This window comes from Anopheles cruzii, chromosome 3 (genome assembly GCF_943734635.1).
Source record: "Anopheles cruzii chromosome 3, idAnoCruzAS_RS32_06, whole genome shotgun sequence".
In the NCBI taxonomy this organism is placed as follows: domain Eukaryota; kingdom Metazoa; phylum Arthropoda; class Insecta; order Diptera; family Culicidae; genus Anopheles; species Anopheles cruzii.
The window spans coordinates 2676078-2700400 of NC_069145.1; the positions used below are offsets into that span (position 1 = coordinate 2676078).

The 24323-nt window shown below is 48.4% G+C and overlaps 8 protein-coding genes across 11 annotated transcripts in view; 4 read left to right on the plus strand and 4 right to left on the minus strand.

Annotated features, from left to right (window-relative positions):
* Positions 1–24323, minus strand: part of LOC128274907 (glycerol-3-phosphate dehydrogenase, mitochondrial) — a 281955-nt gene that overhangs the window by 138022 nt on the left and 119610 nt on the right. The gene's annotated exons all lie outside the window — the stretch shown is intronic.
* Positions 4209–6295, plus strand: LOC128274927 (succinate--CoA ligase [ADP/GDP-forming] subunit alpha, mitochondrial-like). The gene is made up of 4 exons (XM_053013274.1): positions 4209–4351; positions 4780–5225; positions 5620–5904; positions 5977–6295. Exons 1-4 carry the CDS (start codon positions 4312–4314, stop codon positions 6190–6192), a joined length of 987 nt encoding a protein of 328 aa, XP_052869234.1. The 5' UTR covers positions 4209–4311; the 3' UTR covers positions 6193–6295.
* On the plus strand, positions 7262–8551 carry LOC128274934 (dihydropteridine reductase). 2 transcript variants are annotated; one of them, XM_053013285.1, is made up of 4 exons: positions 7262–7433; positions 7571–8091; positions 8163–8250; positions 8385–8551. In XM_053013285.1, the coding sequence occupies exons 1-4, from the start codon at positions 7350–7352 to the stop codon at positions 8391–8393; spliced, it is 702 nt and encodes a 233-aa protein (XP_052869245.1). In that variant the 5' UTR covers positions 7262–7349; the 3' UTR covers positions 8394–8551. The 2 variants fall into 2 exon arrangements, with proteins under 2 accessions (XP_052869245.1, XP_052869244.1); XM_053013284.1 differs by having other exon boundaries at positions 8163–8551.
* LOC128274936 (polycomb group RING finger protein 3) lies at positions 9645–11176 on the minus strand. Its single transcript, XM_053013287.1, has 4 exons — positions 10999–11176; positions 10652–10804; positions 10303–10586; positions 9645–10242 (listed from the first exon to the last, which is right to left on the minus strand). Exons 1-4 carry the CDS (start codon positions 11102–11104, stop codon positions 10117–10119), a joined length of 669 nt encoding a protein of 222 aa, XP_052869247.1. The 5' UTR covers positions 11105–11176; the 3' UTR covers positions 9645–10116.
* LOC128274780 (cyclin-J) lies at positions 11910–13024 on the plus strand. Its single transcript, XM_053013085.1, has 3 exons — positions 11910–11939; positions 11993–12179; positions 12243–13024. The coding sequence occupies exons 1-3, from the start codon at positions 11910–11912 to the stop codon at positions 13022–13024; spliced, it is 999 nt and encodes a 332-aa protein (XP_052869045.1).
* Positions 13069–14530, minus strand: LOC128274924 (threonine aspartase 1). The gene is made up of 3 exons (XM_053013271.1): positions 14412–14530; positions 13419–14356; positions 13069–13330 (listed from the first exon to the last, which is right to left on the minus strand). Exons 1-3 carry the CDS (start codon positions 14437–14439, stop codon positions 13250–13252), a joined length of 1047 nt encoding a protein of 348 aa, XP_052869231.1. The 5' UTR covers positions 14440–14530; the 3' UTR covers positions 13069–13249.
* On the plus strand, positions 15085–16027 carry LOC128274935 (tRNA (guanine-N(7)-)-methyltransferase). The gene is made up of 2 exons (XM_053013286.1): positions 15085–15342; positions 15411–16027. Exons 1-2 carry the CDS (start codon positions 15236–15238, stop codon positions 16018–16020), a joined length of 717 nt encoding a protein of 238 aa, XP_052869246.1. The 5' UTR covers positions 15085–15235; the 3' UTR covers positions 16021–16027.
* Positions 16114–24323, minus strand: part of LOC128274914 (vesicular glutamate transporter 3) — a 9864-nt gene continuing 1654 nt past the window's right edge. The window contains exons 1-4 of one of the 3 annotated variants that reach the window (XM_053013256.1): positions 23656–23709; positions 19747–20189; positions 17746–19091; positions 16114–17669 (exon numbers count right to left, since the gene is read on the minus strand). In XM_053013256.1, coding sequence (XP_052869216.1) covers positions 17448–17669; positions 17746–19091; positions 19747–19816 — 1638 coding nt within the window. In that variant the 5' untranslated portion in view covers positions 19817–20189; positions 23656–23709 and the 3' untranslated portion in view covers positions 16114–17447. Of the gene's footprint in view, positions 17670–17745; positions 19092–19523; positions 19612–19746; positions 20190–23655; positions 23710–24323 lie in introns of those variants that run through there. The other 2 variants (XM_053013258.1, XM_053013259.1) reach the window with 2 other exon arrangements.

Consider the following 24323-nt stretch of genomic DNA (forward strand, 5'->3'; position numbering starts at 1 on the left):
TTCCGAGAAGACGATTCTCAGATTGATTTATGACCCGTATGTGTTGAGGGACAGTGGACAAGGCACTACAACAGCGAGTTGTGTGCGCTGCACGACGATCTTACTCTAGTGCAGCGACGTATACGGCTCACCAGTCTTCGACATGCTGGTCATGAGAAAAACAGAAAATGAAGCAGCCCGCTGCGTCTTCTTGGGCCGGTGCTTTAAAGATTTCTTATTTTATACAAAAATCAGTGTGTGAAGAAAGTTAATTTTATTGAGCTGATTCAGGTCGTTGCTGTTTGTGAAATTATGCTATTTGCTATCGCCGAGTTCAAACTTATTCTAACCCGAACATGATTGAACACTGAAGATTAATTAGGTTCATCCCTCTTGTGAATTTTCGAATGATCTGCCAGATTGCTATGTGATCTGAACGCTTTGTCACAGATTTTACACTTGTACGGTCTTTCGCCGGTATGAGTGCGGATATGTCTCTTTAGGTTAGATGACCGTGAAAACATTGATGAACAATGAGGACACTGATACTGTAGGTCCTTATTGTGAATTTCCGAGTGTAGTGCCAGATTGCTGGATGAATGGAAGGCTTTGTCACAGATGTTACACACGTAAGGCCTTTCGTCGGTATCAGTGCGGATATGAATCTTTAGCTTAGATGACTGTGCGAACATTAATGAACAATGAGCGACAGGATGATCTTTTCGATCCTGACAGATCGATTCCAAAGGAACACCATTCGTTGTTTGCAGCTGATGCTGCTCAACGATCTCTTCGTACTCTGATTTGATTGCAATTGGATTTTCTTCTGCCTCGAATAAATCATCAGGTATTTTGCCACAACATTCATATGTCATATTCGCTTGATGAACAGCAAAACACTTCTGGTTCAAGTGCAAATCCTTCGCTGCATCCGGTGAGGTCACTCAGTTTTAATTGACAATTCTGTGCCGATTGTTTGTTCGGCAGAGTGGGCGAAATGGTCTTGAGCGATTTCTGACTCGTTCTTCGCTGTGTTTGCTGTTCGATAAATTTATCGACCAATCATTATTTTCATTGCATCGCCAACTTAACGATCATCTTTTTCAAACGCGATCCGCACATCGTGCACAAATACGATGGAATTCCAGGAGAATTCAATCTGTAAAAATAAGAGTACTCATAGACCAGTTTTTCTTGTGGAACAACGAGCGAAGTCTGTTGCTACAATTTTTACTACCTGCAGACCGGTAAACTGTCCGGATTCGTCGCGCGTTAGAGCTTCCAAAGCATCACCAGTCGACATACACCGTCTACATATTTTTGCGCTTCTGGAAAATAATTCGCTATCATACCTATTAATCCTTATTGAACACCAACTTACTCAACACCATCCTCTTTGCTTAATCAATGCCGAAGACTCCATTTTAATTGCACTCGTTTATTAAGCGATTCTGTAAATGCGTCCACTTTGCACTTGTTTATTAAACAAAGATTGCTTCAAAGGTGTCTGCCTTTTGACAGCTTCTGGGCGTCGAAAATCGTAAACAACGGCGCTCCTGAGTGAGTAGTTTGACAAGTGGCTGAGGGCACTCATTTCGATCATTTATTTAAAACGATTCTATGATTTACGGTTAGGGCTGCTTTTGATTTGAATCGGAATTGGGGTCATCCATTTAGTAAAGGGAAGCCGTCGTGGTCTAAAATGCCTGCTTCAGCTTGTTCGATGTTTCAAAACTGATTCGTTTCTCTGCGTTTCACACTTTGACTTTAGGCTGCGCTACAAGGAGGTCTACAATATAGTAGTTTGTTAAATAAAACAAAATTGTTCTGTAATGGGCCAGGATCCCGACACCTCTTGAAGGATATATAGGCTTTCCTCCCCTACTTCTCCTAAACAGCCACGGGGCCCTAGTCACGTTGCAACTGGATATCGTAGCACTACAAGAAATGCGTTGGCTAGGAAGTGGATCGCAGATCGTGGCAGTAGCTACGATATCTACTGTAGCTACCACGACCGCGACCACATGCTTGGAACCGCCTACGACGTTGGTCCACGACTGATGCCGGCGATCATCGGTTAAGCGATCGTCGACCCGGTGATCGCGATTATGCTGAGTCCTAACTCTGTAGTGACCTACTTTCGCTCAGCTACATTGTTGCACTGGTCGCCTTTTCCACACATACATTTTAGCTCCTAATTTAAGCTGAGGCTGCACCCCGCACACCGGCCCGTAAATGAAAGGCTATGCACCTGACGCCTGTCAAGCAGATTCTGCAAAATTAACCTAAACGTTCACGCCCCTACCGAACACAAAACTGAAGAGGAGAAAGACCACTTTTATTGCTTCCTCCAAACAGACAGACCAAGGGACAGATGCCCTGGCTCTTTGGGTTGGTAAGCCCTGGTTTGTAAGCATTGAATAGGGCATTTGATAAAACAGTAATCTGCAGTTAATGCTTTCAGACAAACGCCAAAAACAAAGAGACAGATAGTGTTTCTTGATTATCCCTAGTTTCAGTTTATTTTAATAACTCTTTTCCATATTTCACTCCTTTTTTCTTTCGATATTTTAAAGATTTCTTATTTCATACACAACCCAGTTTCAGAAGAAAATTAATGTTATTGAGCTGATTCTGATCGTTGCTGTTTGTGAACATTTGCTAACTGCTATCGCCGAATTCATACATTTTAGTATTCTAATATACAAAATTCAAACTTATTCCAACCCAAACTTGATTGAACAACGAAAGAATTAATGAGTTTCCCCCTTCTTGTGAACTTTGGAGTGATATGCTAGACCATTTGATGATGTGTACGCTTTGTCACAGACTTTACACTGGTATGGCTTTTCGCCAGTGTGAGTGCGGATGTTTCATTAGGTTAGAGGACCGTGCGAACATTGATGAACAATGAGGACACTGATGCTGTTGGTCCTTATTGTGAATTTTCGAATGTTCTGCCAGATGGCTTGATATCCTGAACGCTTTGTCACAGACTTTACACTGGTATGGCCTTTCGCCGGTGTGAGTGCGAATGTGTACCTTCAGCAGGCTTAAAATTGGATATGTTGCCGAACAATGAGGGCAATGGTGCTTGTGGTTTTTGGAACGGCTTTTACTTTGGACGTTCCGGGTTGCGGGACTTAAGACGTTTTGAGTTGATTTTGCTGCTGAATCATCAGCACACGTATTGTCTGCCACGGTTCACAGGATGATCTTTTTGATCCTGACAGATCGATTCAAAGGATTTGTTTTTTTGGTATCCTTCTCATGATCGAGAACATCATTCGTTGTTTGCAGCTGATGCTGCTCATCGACTTCTTCGTCTCTGATTTGATTGCAATTGGATTTTCTTCTGCCTCGAATAAATCATCAGGTATTTTGCCACAACATTCATATGTCATATTCACTTGATGAACAGCAAAACACTTCTGGTTCAAGTGCAAATCCTTCGCTGCATCCGGTGAGGTCACTTCAGTTTTAATTGACAATTCTGTGCCGATCGTTTGTTCGGCAGAGTGGGCGAAATGGTCTTGAGCGATTTCTGACTCGTTCTTCGCTGTGTTTTGCTGTTCGATAAATTTATCGACCAAATCATTCTTTTCATTGCATCGCCAACTTAACCGATCCATCTTTTTCAAACGCGATCCGCACATCGTGCACAAATACGATGGAATTCCAGGAGAATTCAATCTGTAAAAATAAGATACTCATAGACCAGTTTTTCTTGTGGAACAAAGTGAGATGTCTGTTGCTACAATTTTACTACCTGCAGACCGGTAAACTGTCCGGATTCGTCGCGCGTTAGAGCTTCCAAAGCATCGCCAGTGGACATACACCGTCTACATATTTTTGCGCTTCTGAAAATAATTCGCTATCATACCTTTGAATCCTATTGAACACCGACTTACTCAACATTATCCTTTTTCTTAATCAATGCCGAAGACTCCATTTTCACTGCAATCGTTTATTTAAGCGATTTTGTAAAATCGTCCACTTTCCACTTGTTTATTAAACAAAGATTGCTTCAAAGGTGTCTGCCTTTTGACAGCTTCTAGGCGCGAAAATGCGTAAACAACGGCGCTCTTGAAAGTGAGTAAAGTTTGACAAGTGCTGAGGGCACTCATTTCGATCATTTTATTTAAAACGATTCTATGATTTACAAACCCGCGAACGAACGCAGCCAGCCGTGTTTGACGTTTGCTGTATTACTCACTATCTCGCTCTCACTCGCCTGTCATCGCGAGGCGATCGAACAATTCCTCGAACTCTGATAAAACGTCCGATTAAATACTTTGCACCCTTGTCCAGCCGCATTTCCAATTAAAAGTGATGGCTGCCGCAAGTGCACGACTGTTTTCGCGGGTGAAAGGTAAGCTATGTTCGCGACCGTAATCGTGGCCGGTGCCGGTGTCCGATTGGCCACACGGAATTGAGAATACAGCGGGCGAAATTACATAATCCCGGAAAACAGTGCTCCACAGGCGCGAGGGTAATTGCAATATTCGCCATGCAAATATCACGCAGCACGCTCTGGCCATAGTGGTCCGCAGGCGAATTGCTAATTAGAACGGCAAACGACATCGCAGACTCTGGCACGAGCCGCAACACACAGAGCCTGTTGATACTGCACAAGACTGATTATTCATAAAACAAGTTTTGATTGAAGGGGCCCTGTGCCCGGTGCCTGCTGTTGGCGATGTGAATCGACCTTTAACCGTGACGATGACGTGCTGCTTCTTCGGTGGCGGTTGATGAACAGAGCTCTATCTTAATGTATTATTGCACTGTGTTTTGCAGATGGCTTCACCACCAGCATCCGATTCGCGAGCTACGAGGCGACGCGAAAGAATCTGAAGCTCAACTCCAACTCTAAGGTGATCTGCCAAGGTTTCACCGGTAAACAGGGAACGTTCCACTCGCAGCAGGCCATCGAGTATGGCACGAAGCTGGTCGGCGGAGTGTCACCCGGCAAGGGCGGCCGTACCCATCTGGATCAGCCAGTGTTCAACACGGTTGCGGAAGCGAAGAAAACAACGGGAGCCGACGCCACCGTCATCTACGTGCCACCGCCTGGGGCGGCGAAGGCCATCATGGAGGCCATCGAGGCGGAAATGCCGCTGATCGTCTGCATTACCGAAGGAGTTCCACAGCACGACATGGTGAAGGTGAAGCAGGCGCTGCTTTCCCAAAACAAGTCCCGCCTCGTCGGCCCCAACTGCCCCGGAATCATTGCACCCGAGCAGGTAAGCAACAAACAAAGGCGGGTCCAGTGCGTGTTCCCAAATCCAGCTCGGTGTTCGTTCGGTTCGGTTTGCGTCCGCATTATCACGAAACAAACTACACTTCGACCTTTAGTGATAAGAAATGCCATTGCTGGTGGTGCATGAAAACAACAATGCAATGGTTACTTTGCCCCCCGCGATCCGTCAGCGATTCAATGGTACTGCGGTAGACAGCGACCACCTGGTACAATGTAACTTTAAAGTCGTGGTTATAAATAGAACAATGGCAATGTTGGCGAATGGATCGGTCAACATCTGGTGACGGTGGCTGGTGGTGGCAAATTACGTATAATGTTCTTATGTTATTTGGTTCGGCCAGTTACCCGTTGCCTCTTTCTCTTTCGTTCCTTCGTAGTGTAAAATCGGTATTATGCCGGGACACATTCACAAGCGCGGTAAGATCGGAGTTGTGTCCCGGTCCGGAACACTGACCTACGAAGCCGTTCACCAGACGACCGAGGTTGGCCTTGGACAGACGCTTTGCGTCGGCATCGGCGGTGATCCGTTCAACGGCACCGATTTCATCGACTGCCTGGAAGTGTTCCTGAAGGACCCGGATACCAAGGGCATCATTCTGATCGGTGAGATCGGTGGTGTAGCCGAGGAGAATGCTGCCGATTACCTAATGCAACACAACCAGGTACGTTCGGCGGCTCATTGAGACCGCGTGCCACGCAACGTACTGATTGTTTACGCTCCCTTTACGTTTTAGGGTATCAAAGCGAAACCGGTCGTATCGTTCATTGCCGGTCTGTCGGCCCCGCCCGGACGTCGAATGGGACACGCCGGTGCCATCATCTCCGGAGGCAAGGGAGGCGCTCAGGATAAGATCAATGCTCTCGAGAAGGCCGGCGTGATCGTCACGAGAAGCCCGGCCCAGATGGGCAAGGAACTGTTCAAAGAAATGAAGAGATTAGAGCTGGTCTAAGAAATCGAACCAACGGCTCACGTAAAGGCGGGAGAGGAAAAGGAATCGTGCGAAAAGTGCCCCAAGTGCACCGGCTAAATAGATAGTTGTGTTATGCCAAGTCTCCCAACCCTCCAGAAGTATGTTTTCTTATCTCATTTGCGCCCCTTCTTTTCGGCGTTTCTTTCTCGAGAGGACGATGCAAAGCATCCCGCGCCGTGTCACCGATCTGCCCAGCGAAGTGCATCCGGTCTGCCAACTGCCCTTGGAAGCAGCTGCTCTGTTCCCGCCTCGTGGGAGGGAAGGAAATGAAAAGCATTAATAATTTATTTACTTCTAAAACACAAGCGGAGTTCCGGTTTTTCTTTTTGCCCTCGAGCCTCGAACTTCACAACATCATTTTGTTCCCCATTTTTGAGTTCACCTTTTAGAAATGCCGTACTCAAGCCAACGGGCAATAATATAAACGATCGCCAATGTATACAAATAGGAAATGTAGCATGCACCACGTACTTCTGCACCGCGCTATTCGTGTAAATGCACCAACTACCGGCACCCGGCGACGATCGGCAACCCCATTCTGGATGTTAGCAGTTAGCAATCGCACCAATCGCTTCTCCGTTGAGGTGGCTTTTCGATTTGATAAATGCGCATACGAGACACTGAATGTGGAGAGGCTAGAGTGCGTTATTATAAAATACAGGTGAGAATATGGCTGAAACATTTTTACATGTACACCCGAAACGGTGTTGTTAACCAACGGTGCAATCCGAGCAAGAAATAAACTACCAAACCAACGATGTTACGAAAATGACCCCGCAGATCGTTTGTTAACTTATTTCCTGATGTGTTCCGCAATTTAAAAAGTGTGTTCCACATTATTTTACGATTATTGAAAAATAATAGATTTTCGCAATCGCACTAGTCATCGGGGAATTTACGGTGCATTCCGATTGCTCTCCGAGACAGAGAACGAGAGAGAGATAGTTTGAGACCGGCAAAACGCGTTTTTTGCTCGTTCCCGCGAGCAGTGCTTGATAACCTGTTGAGTGTTGAGGGGGTTTTTTTTCAATTGCCTAGCAACCGCGGAGCGGATCGGATCGGAGTTTTCTCTCGCAACGAAAAGTAAGAAAAAGCGTGAAAACGTTACTTCATTCGGTGAAAGGTTTCTGAAAATAATGGCTTCTGGAAAAGTTCTAATCTACGGTGGCCGCGGAGCTCTCGGAGCATCCTGCGTGCAGTTTTTCAAGAAACACAACTGGGTAAGTTTGGTTGCCAAAATTAATATGTGTCCCGTGCGAAGGGAAACTCCATTTTGTGTGCGACAACATACCGGCCGGAAGGGTTCACTGATCTGATCACTGATTTCTGATCTCCATTCGTCTCCTTCACGCCCCAGTGGGTCGGATCGATCGATCTTGCGGTAAACGAAGCGGCCGATGCGAACATCGTCGTCGACCGTGACGCCGATTGGGTGGCACAGGAAACTGCCGTCCTGTCGAAGGTCGGTGCCGAGCTGAATGGCGCGCCGCTCGATGCTATTATCTGCGTTGCCGGTGGCTGGGCCGGCGGCAACGCCAAGAAGGATCTGGCCAAGAATGCCGATCTGATGTGGAAGCAATCGGTCTGGTCGTCGGCCATCTCGGCCACGGTCGGTGCGAATCATCTGAAGCCCGGTGGTGTTCTGGTGCTAACCGGTGCCAATCCGGCGCTGGAAGGAACGCCCGGAATGATCGGCTATGGAATGGCTAAGGCCGCCGTGCACCAGCTGACAAAGAGTTTGGCCGGTGAAAAATCCGGTCTGCCCGAGAACTCGCTCGTCGTCTCGATTCTGCCCGTCACCCTCGATACGCCGATGAACCGCAAGTGGATGCCGGATGCGGACATGTCGACCTGGACACCACTCGAGTTCCTTGCTGAGTAAGTGAAAATCGACCTACTCCTGGTTTTTTACAACATCTTTGAAACAAATCATCTTCTACTCCCGTTAGACTGTTCCACAAGTGGACGAAGGGCGAGGAGCGCCCGGCCAACGGCAGTCTGGTGAAGCTGATTACCAAAGATTCCAAAACCGAGCTGGTAATCGTTTAGACCGCGGGATGTCCCACCTTTCGAATCTTTCGCTGTAACTGTGCTCTCTTCATTCCTCTCTTTCTTGGCGCACGGTGGATTCGCTCTTTGGCCCACGGTTATCGCCACATTAACCATTCCAGAAAGCGTAAAAGGTTGCTTCCGGTTACGAAACCGTATTTATTGTCCTTGTTGTTGTGGTGCACGTTCGTTTGAGACAAACGTTGGTAGAGTACAGTTTATTGTTGAAAATGTTAATCACATGATCTGTTAAAATGTCCGTTTTCGGCTTGCAACAACGATCCATAGTCTGGCAATAAAGTGAATTGTTTCAATCGACAACGATACCCGGCCCCGTGGCCAGTGTTTGCATAAAACATGAAAGAATGAACAATACACCGAAGTGTGCTGTGAGATTCAGACGGGGCCAAGGCACCGAAGGTATCACCATAGTAACGGCAACCTTGACGGAGAAGAAACAAGCATGGGGGGGTAAAATCGTGCGCGAAACACGCAGAGAAACAACGATCGTACCTTGAAACTGAAGTTACGCGATCGCGCTTACGATCTTACGTCTTTCGCTTGGTTGTGCTGTTGCTATAAGACCTTCTCGTTCTCTCGCTTTCGAACGCGATTTTCAACGGCTACAGCAACCTCCGCCAACCTGGTGAAAGGGCACCGTGCTAGATGGATTACCCAAAAAGCATGTCCCTGCAAGGGGCCGGAAATTTTGGTTTGAATGTATCTCAAGGCGTTTCCTACGCAGCCAAAACCGGTCCTCCGACGCAAAACGGAAGTACAGAAAGCGTACTTTTTATCGCTTTATGGTGTAGAGCGCAAGAAAACTGGAGTTGGTCGTACACTTGATAATTGATTTATGCATTGATTCAATAAATATGATGCTGATTGAAGTAAATCCGGCACCCAGTAACAAAACATTCTCACGCAGTGGCGACGTTCTTGATCGTTTCACGTTCGCCAATCTCGCCCTTCTGGGTCAATGCCGTTGTCCATGGACTCGTTACGTTTGTGTTAATTGGTTAGAAGAGTTCTTGGCACGATCTTCACAGCTTGCCGCTAGCACTTTGGTTAATGATCCGCCAAACGTACAAAAGTCGTCAGACGCGTAATTAGTGTCTCACCGAGCAAGCGCCTTTAAGAGATTAGGAGTACCACGAAGCGGGTCAAAAGGTTACTGTGATTGATATACTCTGCAACACGATGTCACCGGCGGAAGCGTTGATAGTTGATCGAAGCAGTCTGAGGATCTGAAGCCTGAAAAGTGATTCCAACTGTGCCCGCGGAAAACGAACCACCCGAACCGTGGGTTAATGATTTTAGCATATAAATTTATTTAATACTTATACAGATCATCTTTTCTATCGTCATGCTTGAGTCGAATCACTTGCTTGTGGTTTTGATCTATTTGCACTCCGGGAGCTATCGCCAAGGCGCGCGATACTTCTCCCGTCTATAAGCAATGCGCAGTGCATCTCACTGTGGCTGTTCTGTTCTGTTCTCCGTTCAACTATATCCCCCCACATTCTGCCGCCTCGAACGATCACTATTTACAAACTCTGGCCTTAAATAACACATAAAGATATACATCTTCATCGAAAAATAAAAAATAAAATCATTCCTAATTCTTTCCTACTCGCCGCTCCTATTGTGATCATATTTATGTTGCAATTTGTTTACAATGGAAGAAAACGCCTTCCAGTTAGCCCCACTGAAAGAAAGAACTATCATTTCTTCGGCGTTCTGCGATATCACCTTGTTGTCGGCCCGAAACTCGCCGGAACTGCACACACGCCGTCCTTATCTACATGTTCGCCCTTTGTCCCACTGTGTGGCGTGCCCGTTTCTCAGCGCTTTTTAGAGATCGACACGGGGACGGTATTGCAGCCTTAGTGGAGGATCTTTAAAGCGCCATCGGGTGACGTACACAAACTTTAGCGTGTGGTCCTTTCCCAGCAGCTCATCATTGCACAGGATGTCGATCTGAAAGCAACCAATGCCCATTAAACGCTGGCCAGCGCCGCAGTCGTCGGGCACACTCACATCTTTGTATCGATCGATACCGTCCAGCACTTTTTTGGCGAGGAATTTCTTCAAATGCGTGATGGTGGCCTGCGAACTGCACCGTATGAACCGTCGCTTCAGGTCGCGCAGCTTGTCGTTGATGCATTCTAGGCACACGTTCACCTGCTCATCCTGCCGATGGTAGTCCGCTTCCTGGTGTACCTGCTCGCTCGCCTTATCGTCGGAGTCGGGCACCGCCGGCATATCCTTTGGACACGGCAGGTTGCGGGACTTGTAAAACTCTCGTTCTCTTTGCATTTCATCTAAAAAAACCGCGGAGCAGAACGGAGGTTACGCGGTGTACGTTCGGTTCTCGCGGCTCACTCACTTTCCGTAAGATTCGGCACCAGCTTGTACACGATATCCTGCATTGTGCGGTCGAAGCTGATGTACTGCAGGGGATGCGACTGATGGATAACATTTTCGCACGTTGGGCAGGTATTGTTTTCCTCTAAATGCTTCACCAAGCAGCTCTTGCAAACTGAAACGGGACGAGTTCCCAGCGGTTACAAATCGGCGTCTTGCAACCGTGGGCGCTAGGGCGCGCAGTAAATAAGTAGGCCATGGTGCGCTCGGCGTGTCGGCTGACCCCCTGGCGGGCCACTAGGTGGGCGACCGCAGCGCAGCGGTCCCTTTTTCCGCACGGAGCAGCACAGCCAAGCAGACCAGACTTACACGTATGTAAACACTCCGTGACAGTTGTTGCATCGATAAAGTATCCTCGGCAAATTTCGCAGGTGATGTGTTCGTTCAGTGTTTTCAGCTTTATCCGTGTCTCCATGGTCGCACCAGGCGCCTGCCGCGTAGTTCTTCCGGATCCGTGGAAGTTTGCAAGAAAGGTTGTGTTTTGCTGTGTTGCTTTCCTTTCGACGGCAAAAGTACACACAGAGTTGCTCTGCTTTTACCTGTCGACGGCACTGACGTTTACGGGCCGCTCCGTTTCTCGAAGTGAAAGCAGAGAAAGCGACTCGAATGCGAGAAACTAGCGAACCAGCGGCACAGTGTTTTTATTTGTTTCATTTTTGTTTCAGGAGCGTTGGCAAATAAAGAAGCGATTTCGAAATACTTTATCAGAAATTTGTCTTAAATTGTGTCATTAAAAACAACTGGCTTGTAATACGAACGAAAACTGAACATCGATATAGAACTCGAAAGCCAATTTCGGTCGCGCACGACCAAAATGTCATCCCCAGCTATTGGAGGCTACAATTTTACAATATTTCATAAAATTGTATCTTCAAATAAAATAAATGTAAATTTGTATTTTTGTATGTATATTGAATATTCGCTCTTTGCATTGAATGAGAATACGAGTGGCATAATGTTACCGCCTCGCCATCACCAACTACGCTCTAGCTGAAGGGATATTCAAACGTTACCGGTATACTTTTGTAGCGGTTTCTCGACCCTTTCTCCCCTTTAGACCCTTTTTCTTTTCACGTGTACGTTCACGTTTTTCATTGTTTGATGTTTGATTGTCTCCAAAATTTCACAAACCGCAAGAATGATGAACTAGCTTAGAGGTTAAGCGTTGTACCGTAAATGTTTTTCGCCATCGTACGTTAAAAACAACTCTCCAAAGTGCAATGGATGAGTGGAACATCTTCGAAATAACCGTGAGTAGATTCAGCAGAGTTAGAAAATTGCGCTCTAATCTGGAATGTGTTAGGAACAGCAAAATTCTCCTTATTGCACCGAGTACGACGAAGATATTTTGCAAACGCTGAAAGAATGTGAAACCTGGCGCAGACGCTTGCAGTTCGTTTCCCCGCAGCTGGGCAGCCGCCAGTCGCTGGTCGATCTTCTGCGAAACAAAAGCCAAGAATATGCCTACCGACGGACGACTGTTCACCTGTGTAAGTGACCGCCGCATTCTAGTATCTTTACCACCATTAATCTCTTGTTCCATCCGTTCACAGCAATCTTTCTGCTGGACGTGTTTATGAGCCACCATTTCATCCAACCAGATCTCGTAACGCTCGTAGCGCTCTCCTGTTTCTATGTCGCTTGTAAAGTCGAAGAAAATGAACCGAATGTTCCTTCGCTGAAAAAGTTAAACTCTTTCAGCACCCAAGAGTACAAACCCGATGATTACACCACGCTGGAGGTGGCGATATTGAATTTTTTCAACTGGCATGTCACTATCCCGACGGTGGCCACCTTTGTGGAGCTGTTTTCGTTGCACAGCATCGACGATGGCGACTTTGTTGATGCAGCGGCCAGCCAGGCGAGTGGTCTGTTCGATGAGATTCGTGACCGCTTGATTCGTTCCTGTCTTGATTTCGCGGACCGTTCACTGAACGATAGTCGGAATGCTAACATTAAGCCATCGCTGCTGGCAGCTGCATGTGTGGCGGCGGCACGCTACATCACACCGAATATCCGTGCCTGGAGCGATCGTCTATCCCGCGTAACTGGCTACGAGTACGCGCAGGTTGACGATCTTTGCACCGAGCTTTTGTCCGTCGTTATGTTCCCGCAAGCCGCCGCCTCGACCGTGCTGTCCGGCAGAAAACATTCCATTTGTGATTCTGGGTACCTTTCCGATTCGGAAACGACCACCGAGAGCGTTTGCAGCGACGACACCAGCGTTCAGCGTAGCTCGTCCACCAGTCCGACGAGCAGTGAAGGCCCCGGTTCAAGTAGCGATGCCGAGTACTTGAGTGAACCCCGGGCCAAAAAGAGAAAGCTGTGCCAGTGAGTTAAAGTTAGAATTGGAAAGCAGTTGTCCACCGCTTAGCTGATATATATTCTCTGATGTAATACACTGTAATTGATCGAGTTGAAACTGTTGTTGGGCGCGTTACATTTATACAAGAGTTAGTGGAAGCAAGAAAGTGCCATCCCTTGAACGACGACTATCTACATCGTGATGTACGGAAAAAAGGAATCACTGGCCGCTTCCCACCGACCCTGGCCACCGCCATCACATCAGCTTAAAGTGATGGCCATTAATGACCGGTTTTGTGCCATTGGTGACATGCTGCGGGAGCTTCGAGATCACAAACTGTAGAGTAGAGAGTGCAAGAAGCGAAGGATAGGGCGTGTGTTAGGGCTGCGATAGACAAGAGGCACCAGAAATATAGTGGTCATACTTTCGGTTTCTTCTGCTTGGTCGACATGTAGCCAATGCACATGGAGTTGGTCGTGTGGGCCCACAGCAAATCCCCGTCGCCACTGGCAGTGTTGTAGATGAGCGACAGCGACCCGGCCAGGATCGTGTCCATTTTCGATAGGAACGGCGACTCCAGTAGCTTCTGCTTGTACGTTAGGTGCTGGGACGTGATGGGACAGTTGCAGCCGATCAGATCGTCCACCAGTTCCTTCGCGAACAGCGTTTTCATCAAGTACTCGCCGTTACCGGTGGTGCACGACGCGGCCGACATGCTCGTGGTTTCGTTCACCATAGCCCAGCATCCGGCCCCGTACGTCGCGGCCTGGCCCACGCGGCCACTGAGCTTCAGCATCAGCCCACCGGAGCTGCAGCCGGCTACGATCGAACCTTCCGCATCGACGCACACCGCTCCGACCGTGTCCAGCGGTGACATCTTCTCCCGATTCCGTTCCTCATACTGATCGATCTGTGCCCGGTAGTAGTCGTATTTTTTGGCCGCTGACACCGAGATCATGTGCTCGGGTGGCACCATCGGTAGGCCGATCTCGCGCGCATAGGCCGACGCTCCCGGGCCGGCCAGCACCATCGGTGGTATGCGGCCGAAGCTGAGTAGTTTTGATTGTCGCTCGCACAAGTGTCGTGCCAGGCTGATCGGGTTCTTTACGTCGGTCACACTGCTACACGCACCAAACTGTAGCGAAGCACCGTCCATTATACAGGCATCGCACTCCACCTCCCGGTTCCAGTTCAGGTTGGAGCCGATGCCCGCATTGGTCGCGGTCGAGTTTTCCAGCACGACGATCGCCCTTTCGCACGCGTCCAAAGCACTTCCGCCCGCGGACAGCACACTGACCGATTGGGCGCAGGCCTCTTTGCAGACATTTTGATACAGTGTTTCGTCGATGAAGTTTCCTGCACCTGCGACGAATAGCCATCGATATTACGAAAACCGAAGGGCGCTTCCGTTCCTTACCACTGTGTACAGCGACAAAACCGGTCATTACTGCCGACTCCTCGCACTACATTTATTGCTAGCCGTGTCCTGCCGTGTCCGGGACGCGTAGCCAAACCCGTATCGATCCTGTGAAATTCCAATCTTGCCACCAGAGCCCAACAACACTGGGAGGCAATGGTCAGGAGTTTGTTTACTATGCGCCTTTTTGATGCGCCTTGTACCGGTAGGGCAAGAAAGAGACGCACAATCATGACGGCAAACGGTTTGTCAGGAAAATTGTATGCAATTTCAGCGTCGCATGCAACAATCAAAAATCGCTTCGTTACAATTCCTAGGGATTCGAACGTTTGTTCGAAATTTTGGGTTCGAAAAAAAGTTTGCGAAAAAAGTCGCAGCTCGGGAGCAAAATTCGCAGCTCCAAAGCAAAATTCGCAGGTCCGAAGCAAAATTCGCAGCTCCAAAGCAAAATTCGCAGGTCCGAAGCAAAATTCGCAGCTCCAAAGCAAAATTCGCAGGTCCGAAGCAAAATTTCGCAGCTCCGGAGCAAAATTCGCCGATTTTTTTTTTATTGCATTTCTAAAACGAAGAAAAGAAAAAAAAAACTAGAAGCGATGTGAGTCGATGTTTTTCTATGTTTTTCGCGCTTTCGGGGATTTTTCGACGCGAAGTTGTTGTTGTTATTACCTGCTCGAGTGTTTTACTAGTTTTAGCTTCAAATTGTTCTAGAATACCGGGTACCACTTTTCGGATGGTGCCTCGGAGTGCAAAGTGCGCTTCTTTTGTGCGTGCTGTGTCCGATTTTGTGTGTGAATACAACATTTGTCAAGGGGAGAGTGCTGAGTATGGACGGAACAACCGAGGTGCACGTGCCGGCCGCCAAATTGCCACAGAAACGGTTCTACCGACAGCGGGCCCATTCCAATCCGATAGCGGACCACTCTTTTGACTAGTAAGATTACTGTTTTCCCATTTACCCGGCCTCCGAATCGATTAAATCGCTCACGTTTACACTTCTAGCCCCGTCGCGCCCGACCAATATGACTGGTCGGAGCTGTATCCGGAGAGGGGCGACCGGCAGGTGGAGTTTGTCGACATTGGTTGCGGATACGGTGGCTTTCTGGTGACGCTGGGTGAAACTTACCCGGACAAACTGGCCATCGGCATGGAAATCAGGGTGAAAGTGTCCGATTACGTGATGGATCGTATCAAAGCGTTGCGGTTGGCACACCCGGGCGTCTACGGGAACATTGCGTGCGTTCGGACGAATGCGATGAAGTACCTGCCCAACTTTTTCCAAAAGCACCAGCTCGAGAAGCTGTTCTTTCTGTATCCGGATCCGCACTTTAAGAAGGCGAAGCACAAGTGGCGCATCATCAATTCGACCCTGCTGAGCGAGTACGCCTACGTGCTGCGACCGGGTGGCAAGGTGTATATCGTGACCGATGTGCACGATCTGTACGAGTGGATGTGCAAACACATCCAGGAACATCCGTGTTTCGAGCGATTGCCGGAGGACGAGATCCGGAATGATGTCCTGGCACCGAAGCTGCTCGACAGCAGCGAAGAAGGGAAGAAAGTGACGCGAAACGAGGGCGACAAATTTATGGCCATCTTTAGGCGGTTGTGAGTCGATTTTTGCTGCAATAAACCAAAAGTCAGAAACCGACAAGTAGCAGGCAACCACAAAGCTAGTTGCCTTTGGTTTTTATTTATTCCCCTTGTACTAGAGCACACCGAGAATTATAGTCTTTATGGGGCGTGTGGTGGTTAACAATCAACTCTAATAATGGTGTGCCTGTTTCACTAACAGAATTACGAACTCTTCGGGTACATTATTAACACTTTAACTCCTTATTCTGCGTGTCTCACTCTGATTGCACCACGGCAATGTTCAAGCCGCTTCACGCGTTCGCACGATTCCTTTAGCACCATTTCTCGGACAGACGACAGGCACATAGTTTTTCAATCTTACCGTTCCGACCGCCGGCGCTGCGTATGATTGAATGTGGATTAATTTTGCAATATATATACTAAGAATCTTGTGCTTCATCACTAGTAGATACCGTCGTCTTCCCCCGAATCACATTTCTCGATCATGTTACGGCGGTCAATCGATTTTCGACCCGATAACGGTGTCGCAGTAAGTATACTCCATATTGTAGTGTTGGGGGCAGTTGTAAAAAGTAAACAAAAATTAAACAGAAAGGTATTAAACAACCACACACAGAAGTAATAATTAAAACACGTAAGAATAAATGATAAGCAAAAGTAAAATCGTGCATTACGCTGGCAACCGGCCAAATCAAACCAACACGCATTATTGCTACAACTTAAACTACGCCACCTGGTAAGCCAACAACTGCTCCCTATTACTACGACTTAACAATAAAATTAACAATCAATGGCAATGTAGGGTTTTATCTGCTAATAATAATGAATGTAAATCACAAATTCGCAGCATTTTAGAGTACACGCTTTCACCGGTGTCGTGTCGTGGATTTGGTTGCGGAATTGTTGGAACGATTTAAAATGATTTGAGAATTTCCTCGTCCTTTCCAATCTGTACAAAACATTCATCCACGAGAACTTGTGCTCATGCGACGTGTTGGTAAATATGTTGCCTTCTCAAAGTCAAAGCCACTTCCATCTAATTCCTAGTAAATCTATCTCGAAATCCTGTTTAGTGGTTGCTAGAGCGGTTCTAAGGTTATTCAGATTCATCCGCTTCCCTTCCGAAGGCCGGCCGGCTTCCCCGGCCGGCCACCAACATGCATTCACTCAAGAGTGCGCCCCGTAGTAACTGTGTTCGTTTCTAGAAACGTGTATGGAATGCCGCTGGCCGAAATTTGATTTACCACAAGAGCCATAAGGAACCTAGAACGTGTTTACGGAACGTTTACGGAATACTTTGCCTTGCTCAATACATTGGTTTGCCCTCACCGTCATGCACTTTATCCGATTATTCAATTTATCTCTCCCTCGCTCTGTTGTACGAATCGTCGAATGTTGTAGTTGTGTTAATTACTGGAACTCCGCATAAAACACCATTTCGGTTTAATCATCATCATCATCGTCGAGCCGTAGGCCCGGTTCTACTTTGATCATTGGCTGGTTCGCGATTACGGCCGAGTCGTCCGAGGATGTTACCTCCGGATCGGCTACCGGATAGTTCCACGACTGAATTTCGGCCGTCCCGAACACCTGATAGATGACGTACGTGCTAATGGCCACCACCGACGACACCCCGAACACGTGTAACCATTGATTGATGTTTTGCTGTTTTGTGGGAAAAAGACACCGAACGTTAAAAAGGATCGATCGAATCCCTGGTAAGGCCATTGCCGCCACTTACCGGATCCGTGACCATGAAGCCGGTCACGAGAGGCTGCAGAAACGAGGCCGTCATGTGGATGGTCTGCGCAAACGCTAGTACGGGGCCGGCCAAGTTCGGGGCAATATCGACAATATTTGCCATGGCCCCGGCGTACGAAGCGGTAATGAAGGTGACGGCCACAAACCACAAAATGAGCACCGTGACGATCTGATAGCCCAGGTAGCCGACCAGCAGCACCAGCACGCCCGGCACGATCTGTGACAGGGCCGTGAACAGTTTGCGCACATTCGTCAGCGTCAGCGTCCGATGGTCCATCAGAATGTCCGCGATGTAGCAGAACAGCACCGAGGAGAGGTACGAGCAAAGGAACGGTGCCCCGGACAGCAGGCCGTTCTGCTGGATGTCGAAGCAGAAGATTTTCTGCATATACTCCGGTCCCGACATGATGAACGTGTAGTGCACCCAGATGCGCCCGAACGTCGTCAACCCGATCGCCCAGACCGGCATCGAGGTGAAGATACGGCGCCACGGCACTCGCATGCCCTGCCCATTCTTAATGTCCTCGCTGACGTTCAGCTCGATGTACTCCAGTTCCTCGACGGTGATGCGCGGGTGCTCCTGCGGCGTGTTGTACGCCAGCAGGTACCAGAACACGCACCACACCATCCCGATCGTGCCGGTCGTGTAAAACACCTCCCGCCAACCAAAGTGCGCAATGATGAACCCACACAACGGGTACGTAAGCCCAATGCCGATACTGAAACCCTGAAAGCTGCTCATGAACCGGCTCCGTTCCATCGGCGGTATCCAGTAGCCAACGATCGCGTACATGGCCGGCCACGTCAGCCCACTGGCGAAGCCCTGCACCGAGCGCAACAGGATGACCGCGCCGTAGTGTATGTCGGCCGCTTGCGGTATTAGCAGACTGCAGGCCGCCGTCAGGAACTGGGACCAACCGAACACGTTCTTGGTGCCAAAGTACTGCGTCGCTACGCCACCGACCACCTGCGACAGGACGTAGCACCAGTAGAAGGACGACTTGATGACGGCCTGCACCGTCGAGTCCCAGTCGAACTTGGTGTCGCCATCGGCGGGAAACACTGTTCCGAGTTCGGCGAACTCTTCGGGCGTTAGCGTGTCATTGCTGGCGTCGCTCACCATCGAGAACAAGCCCTCGGACCGGTTGCCCATCACCAGCGACCCTGCCGTCGAGCTCGACGCACAGTGATCGACGCCGGTCGCATTGGTGGTCGGATCTTGCACCATCGCCACCAGGGCAAAGTTGATGTCGTTGCGCATCACGAACGAAACCAGAAAGCCGGACCAGGAAAGAAAGTAAAGCACCAGCCGGGCCGGTATGCGATCTGTAACGGGAAAGCAATAAGGAATAAGTATGAACGTTTGAATTGAAAGCAAAAACCAACTAACAACCAAAAGAAACTACCAAAAGACAGAAACTAGTGAAACAAAGCATCGTAGAAATTAGCAACAATACAATCGCAGCAAGACTTTTCGTTACACCCATTACACGATTCCGATAGCATTCCAGTCCAAAGAAGTCGGTCAGCCGCTTAATAGCTCAGTTTGGCTACTTCTTAGTGTATTAGTTCTACCGATTTGCACAATTGGCTGGCTTGTAGTTGATTAAAGATTGTCCAAATATGTTTGAAACCATGCCAATTTCAGGAAGATTCTAATGTTTCAGCACACAACACATGACGAAACACCTAACTACTGCCGTTAGAAAGAGAACCCGATCAAAACTAAACTACAAACTGGTCACACATTCCAACAACCTCTTCCGATGGTTCGTATTTGCGATCGCTCCATTGTAATGCGGATCGGTGCGGATTGGCCTGTTTCACTTCTAACGTAATCTGGTGTAGACTGTGTATCGTTTATTAAACAACATTCGCATTGGCTGTATTTTTGGAGGGCAAAAAATGTAAGATTTTATAAATAAGTAACTTATCCCAAAGAAAAGGGTAGAGGGACTAGAATTTGCAAAGCACAACTTACCACAAACGGCTCGATAACAACCGACCTTCGGGTGGAGTTTTGGCATAAAACTAACTTCGTTCTCATCCATCGTGTTGATCGAGTTGCCCCGTGAGGCTCCGAGTCAATAATGCACGAGGAACAAATAGATGCTTTGCGCAAACAGAGGGAAAGAGGGATGCCTAACTGCCGCGCACCGGTTTAGAGACGCCTCCGGACGTTGTTCCGGTTGATATCTCTGGGCTGGCGCTGCCGATGGTTCGCTTTTTATAGTGCAATGCAAATCCCATGGGCAAAGGGAGCTTCTTCTTCGGTGCGATCGCAGTGCAAAGGTTCTTGGGGGGTTTGGCGAAGCTTTTTCCTAAAATTTGATGGTCGTAGTTCTCGCGTAACGTAAGCTGATGGACACATTTGTGCCAGCGCAACCGCGTTCCAGAAGCGTTTCAAGCAGCGGCGTTGTGAAGCTAGAAGAGAGACAGAGAAGGAAATTATAAAATCATCCGCGAAAATTAACATTTGTTGAAGAAACATGCAATGTCATGCAATCGATCGTAACATTGTGGTGACATTAAGCGACCAATTCTTCCCCAATCGATCAATCAATCGAAGACAGTCCTACGCACAGACCAGGCCCGTCACGCTCGTCGTTCGATCGATACATAGTGAGAACATAAACGCACGGTCGGATCTTTGCTGGGGCAGAAAAAAGAACCATAAGTGGCAACATTTATCGCACCCGCCAATCAGAAAACCTTTACTCACGGCCTGGGTCGCCATTCATGCCTTAATTCAATGCTTGACATTCCTTAATTGAATCCATTAAAAAGCGCAATCGTTGAAAGGCGTGGAAAACACGATAAAGTGGCAAGCTCACATCGATCGATAACGTATCAACGGCGCCATGTTTCATAAATTGGCCGCTGGGTTGCACAGTGCTTGGCGGATTGATGCGATCTTCGCAATATGTTTCTGTGGCTCGGCTCGGCTACGATCATTAGTTAATGAGATTTAGTGGCCCCATCACACGCGATTATGTGCGAAAAATTAGACATGCCCGAATGGGTCCGTGCAGTGCAACACGCAAAACCCCCGGTCGGGTTGCGCAACTGTCCAATTATTTGCGAAATAAAATTCAATGCCACACGTGACAGCTGATGACGCCAAATCGGGATAAACTGCAAGCGTCTGATCAAACAACAATACACACTGGATCATTGGAGGTTTCGTAGCCGAAGAAGAGTTAGGCACCGGAGAGGAACTCTCCAACAACAAAAAAAAACAAGTCACGTAAAGTTAGTAATTAGCGGCACCGTTGTGAAGCACAATACAACAATTGCGCCATGTTATTACGCGACCATTATGTCATTGAACAATAGAGCTGTGCGGTGCCAGACCCCAGGCATTAGCTACCGCAACAAATGGTTTACGCATAACAAGAGATGAGAACGGTTGTGGTGCAGAATTTCACAATTTCAACAAAACATCGATCATCTTGTCATGCCACAAAATTGCGCACCACGATCGCATCAAATCGGAGGGCACGCTCTACGCCGCAACCGGTTTAGAAAGTCGGGTTTAGCGGCTCCCTAGGTGGGCGCAAATTTGCGCTTTAAATTACTGTCCTCTGAAGATTCGCGTCCTGTTCCGATTCAAGCGTTTACCACGTTAGCAGGGAAGGTGTAAAAGTTGGAAGCAACAAAACCGAAAAGTGGCCGAGAACAACACATGCGTCACCGACAGAATGTGGGTTTCCCTGGTAAACTCCAAACGGCGGGTTGTGAAACTCCGCAAGCCCGAGCCGAGCCGATGAAAGCATCTAGAATGAACAGTTCTTGGAACCACAGTGACGATCTTCGTGCGGAATGGCTCCAAGATATTGGCACAAGTATCGTGGATTCGGGTTCGAACTTTAATACTGAACTGGCACGCCTTTTACTTGATGAAATGGAACACACACTGTCACTATCGGGCTGCTGTTTGTTTGTGCTACCCTTCTCCGGCATACCGGTTCCACATTTGCATAACGCCCGCAAAACAAACCGGTGGCGGTGGGTCAAGTTCATGCCGCCCAGCCATCGATCCGCCGTTTTTTCTTCCCTTTCAGCCGGAAATCCCCTGCCGGTGATTAAGATTGCTGCACTGTGCAGGACTGTTGCAGGCAAACCCCTTTCCGGTCACGTTGACCTAGAAGGTCAACTCTTCGAAGGTCAATCAGACAGGCGAGAAGAGACTGCAACCTGATTTGGAACAAAAAAATCCACAAACTAAGTCTTAAAGCGGAGTTCGGTGGGGTTTTTAATAATCCTTAGGAATTTTACAAAAAAACCATTAATGCCGCCGAGTTTGGAGACACCGGCACTTAAAGTAATGGGTTTATTTTCCTGCACTTTAGGAGATTTTGTGGTTAGGTTGTTTTTGTACCGACTTTGCACCGACACCAGACGAAGGGCATACCGGAGCTGTTGGTGGGCGATAATACTTGCATACCTTCCGCTGTTTAAGGTTAACCACTCATCACTTCAACCGAACTAGCCATAAATCTGTCCAAGGCAGCCAAGACAGTGGCCGCACTGCACACTCCCTAGTTCTAATACGAAACACGAAGCCAACATGTCGCCACGCTGTTTGCAATACGCTCGGTCATCCCTCATTTTCCTGCCAATCACTAGCCTCGACAAGTTCCGATCATCACACCGGAGAGGCCGGCCTCTTGGATGCTGATAACCACGGCCACCGGACGATGTCCCGTTATCACCTAGTCTCAGCTCGGAAACTGCGTTACAAAGTCTGTCTCATCCCCGTTGACGATTATTGACGGAAGCGAAGCAGTGAAAAAAAAAACGTTAATCATTTCAACTGAGATCTGCAGCTTTGGGTTTGCTACGCCACGTGCCGACACATGTTCGATGGAGGCGCACAGTGGCGGTGGTCACATTATTCAACGGTTTGTTTTACGCTTACAAAGCATTACTTTTCTTTGCCCAACAAAACACCGGAAACCCCCCCAAACACTCGTGGCGCGTGTTCCGATCCGATCCACTTCCGATATTTATGCGCGGCCTGAAATGACAGCGAATAATTTATTACCGATCGACGCTCCGAGGCCTGTATTGACCGCGACCGCGGTGCGCTAATGGGCGTCTGGAATGAATATCTTTTGAATATTCATACGGCGGGCCAAATACCTTCAGAGGTGCGTGATGGGCGCTGATTTGCCGTCTGCTCTGCTGGCGGACCATTTTAAATGCTAGCGAATTAGCACCTCACCGTCGTCGTGGGTGACAGCACTTTCTTGCGAAAATGACTGTTGTTAGTTCCGAGTTCCGAGAATGGCACCAAATGCACCGTTTCAACTACAGCCACTTAGAATAATAACCGACGGATTAACACACTTCAAGGAACGTCAGCTCAACAAATGCGATCGGTTTTGCATATGGAACCACACTCACACCCGGCACAACGGACGCGTCAGAACTTACACCCATCACCGCACCGTGGGCCAGCAGACAAGTGGAGCCAGAAGCGCCAGACTTGGAGCGAGGTGGCTGAGTATGCTTACATCAGCACCTTGCAGCCCCGCGGCATCGACCGAAGTGGCCAACCAAAACAAAGCACTGGAGCAACTGGACAAAATCCCCCGCGCGACATTACCATTGCTTCCGTTACGCATTCGCCGCGCAAGTAGGTGATGCAAACTGGGGCGGTCCAGATTGTGGCCTTTGGTGCCAGGCAAATATCATCATCCGTTCGAAGCGGGAGACGGGATCGTCAAAGTAACAAGGGGGTCGTTATGCACTGCGATGCAACGAAGGCCGGTCGACGTGACAGAACACTGCCCCCGACAAAGAATTTCAAGTACCGATTAGTATAGTCCCACGCTCAGTTTTCAAACTCAAACACAACAACAGGTCTACACTACTTGAGACTCACGACAAAACGCGCCCAACGGCATCGAAAGTGCACGCAACTTCGCTTGCGTAGCACTCGCGGCGATGTTACCACGCCGACTGTTGACGGCGAACTGGGTGCCAATGCCGAACGACCGACGACGTTAACCGAGGTCGGGATAGTACCAGTAGCTCGCGTAAGCAAACAGAATCCACCGGACGGATTCGATGGCACCGGAAAGAGGACCGAGTCCGTAGAGTGGTAGCGGAGCGGATCAAACCATGATGCTTCTCGCCCAGGGCGCCATCATGCTGCCGAAGTGCTAGTTAAATTTGCATCATCCCTTGAAGCACCAGAAAATGACGATAACATATGAGCGAAGAAGCGGAAGATAGGCGTTGCCATGAGGGATGATCCTATAGGAAATGTATCTTTTTGCGACAAACAGCTGTTCAGAACCCTTTCCCCGTTCATTTGCACTCCCTTCCAAAGCGTTTATTCAGCGAACCGAATGAGCATAATTTGTTGTGTCATTAAAGGGGCCATCATCTTTGGCGCTGTTGCTGTGTGGCAATACTAGTATGTGACCACCGGATGACATCATTGGGGAACTATCGTTATCGTTCTTCGTGGGGCCACCAAGAATGGTCACAGCATCCAGGTTGTTGTTTGTCGCTGCGATCAACGGTTAAAAAATGTTTTAAGCACGG

Excerpts from the sequence above, each read along its gene's own strand:
- LOC128274927 (XM_053013274.1), top strand. The coding sequence starts at position 4,312 with ATGGCTGCCGCAAGTGCACGACTGTTTTCGCGGGTGAAAG. Across the intron at positions 4,352-4,779 it reads ACTGTTTTCGCGGGTGAAAG|ATGGCTTCACCACCAGCATC; the intron begins GTAAGCTATGTT and ends TGTGTTTTGCAG. Across the intron at positions 5,905-5,976 it reads ACCTAATGCAACACAACCAG|GGTATCAAAGCGAAACCGGT; the intron begins GTACGTTCGGCG and ends TTTACGTTTTAG.
- LOC128274934 (XM_053013284.1), top strand. The coding sequence starts at position 7,350 with ATGGCTTCTGGAAAAGTTCTAATCTACGGTGGCCGCGGAGCTCTCGGA. Across the intron at positions 7,434-7,570 it reads TTTTCAAGAAACACAACTGG|TGGGTCGGATCGATCGATCT; the intron begins GTAAGTTTGGTT and ends TTCACGCCCCAG. Across the intron at positions 8,092-8,162 it reads CCACTCGAGTTCCTTGCTGA|ACTGTTCCACAAGTGGACGA; the intron begins GTAAGTGAAAAT and ends TACTCCCGTTAG.
- LOC128274936 (XM_053013287.1), bottom strand. The coding sequence starts at position 11,104 with ATGGAGACACGGATAAAGCTGAAAACACTGAACGAACACATCACCTGC. Across the intron at positions 10,805-10,998 it reads CACGGAGTGTTTACATACGT|TTTGCAAGAGCTGCTTGGTG; the intron begins GTAAGTCTGGTC and ends GTCCCGTTTCAG. Across the intron at positions 10,243-10,302 it reads GTATCGATCGATACAAAGAT|ATCGACATCCTGTGCAATGA; the intron begins GTGAGTGTGCCC and ends GGTTGCTTTCAG.
- LOC128274780 (XM_053013085.1), top strand. The coding sequence starts at position 11,910 with ATGGATGAGTGGAACATCTTCGAAATAACC. Across the intron at positions 11,940-11,992 it reads GGAACATCTTCGAAATAACC|GAACAGCAAAATTCTCCTTA; the intron begins GTGAGTAGATTC and ends GGAATGTGTTAG. Across the intron at positions 12,180-12,242 it reads ACGGACGACTGTTCACCTGT|CAATCTTTCTGCTGGACGTG; the intron begins GTAAGTGACCGC and ends ATCCGTTCACAG.
- LOC128274924 (XM_053013271.1), bottom strand. The coding sequence starts at position 14,439 with ATGACCGGTTTTGTCGCTGTACACAGTG. Across the intron at positions 14,357-14,411 it reads TTTTGTCGCTGTACACAGTG|GTGCAGGAAACTTCATCGAC; the intron begins GTAAGGAACGGA and ends TATTCGTCGCAG. Across the intron at positions 13,331-13,418 it reads CCAAGCAGAAGAAACCGAAA|TTTGTGATCTCGAAGCTCCC; the intron begins GTATGACCACTA and ends TCTACTCTACAG.
- LOC128274935 (XM_053013286.1), top strand. The coding sequence starts at position 15,236 with ATGGACGGAACAACCGAGGTGCACGTGCCGGCCGCCAAATTGCCACAG. Across the intron at positions 15,343-15,410 it reads GCGGACCACTCTTTTGACTA|CCCCGTCGCGCCCGACCAAT; the intron begins GTAAGATTACTG and ends TTACACTTCTAG.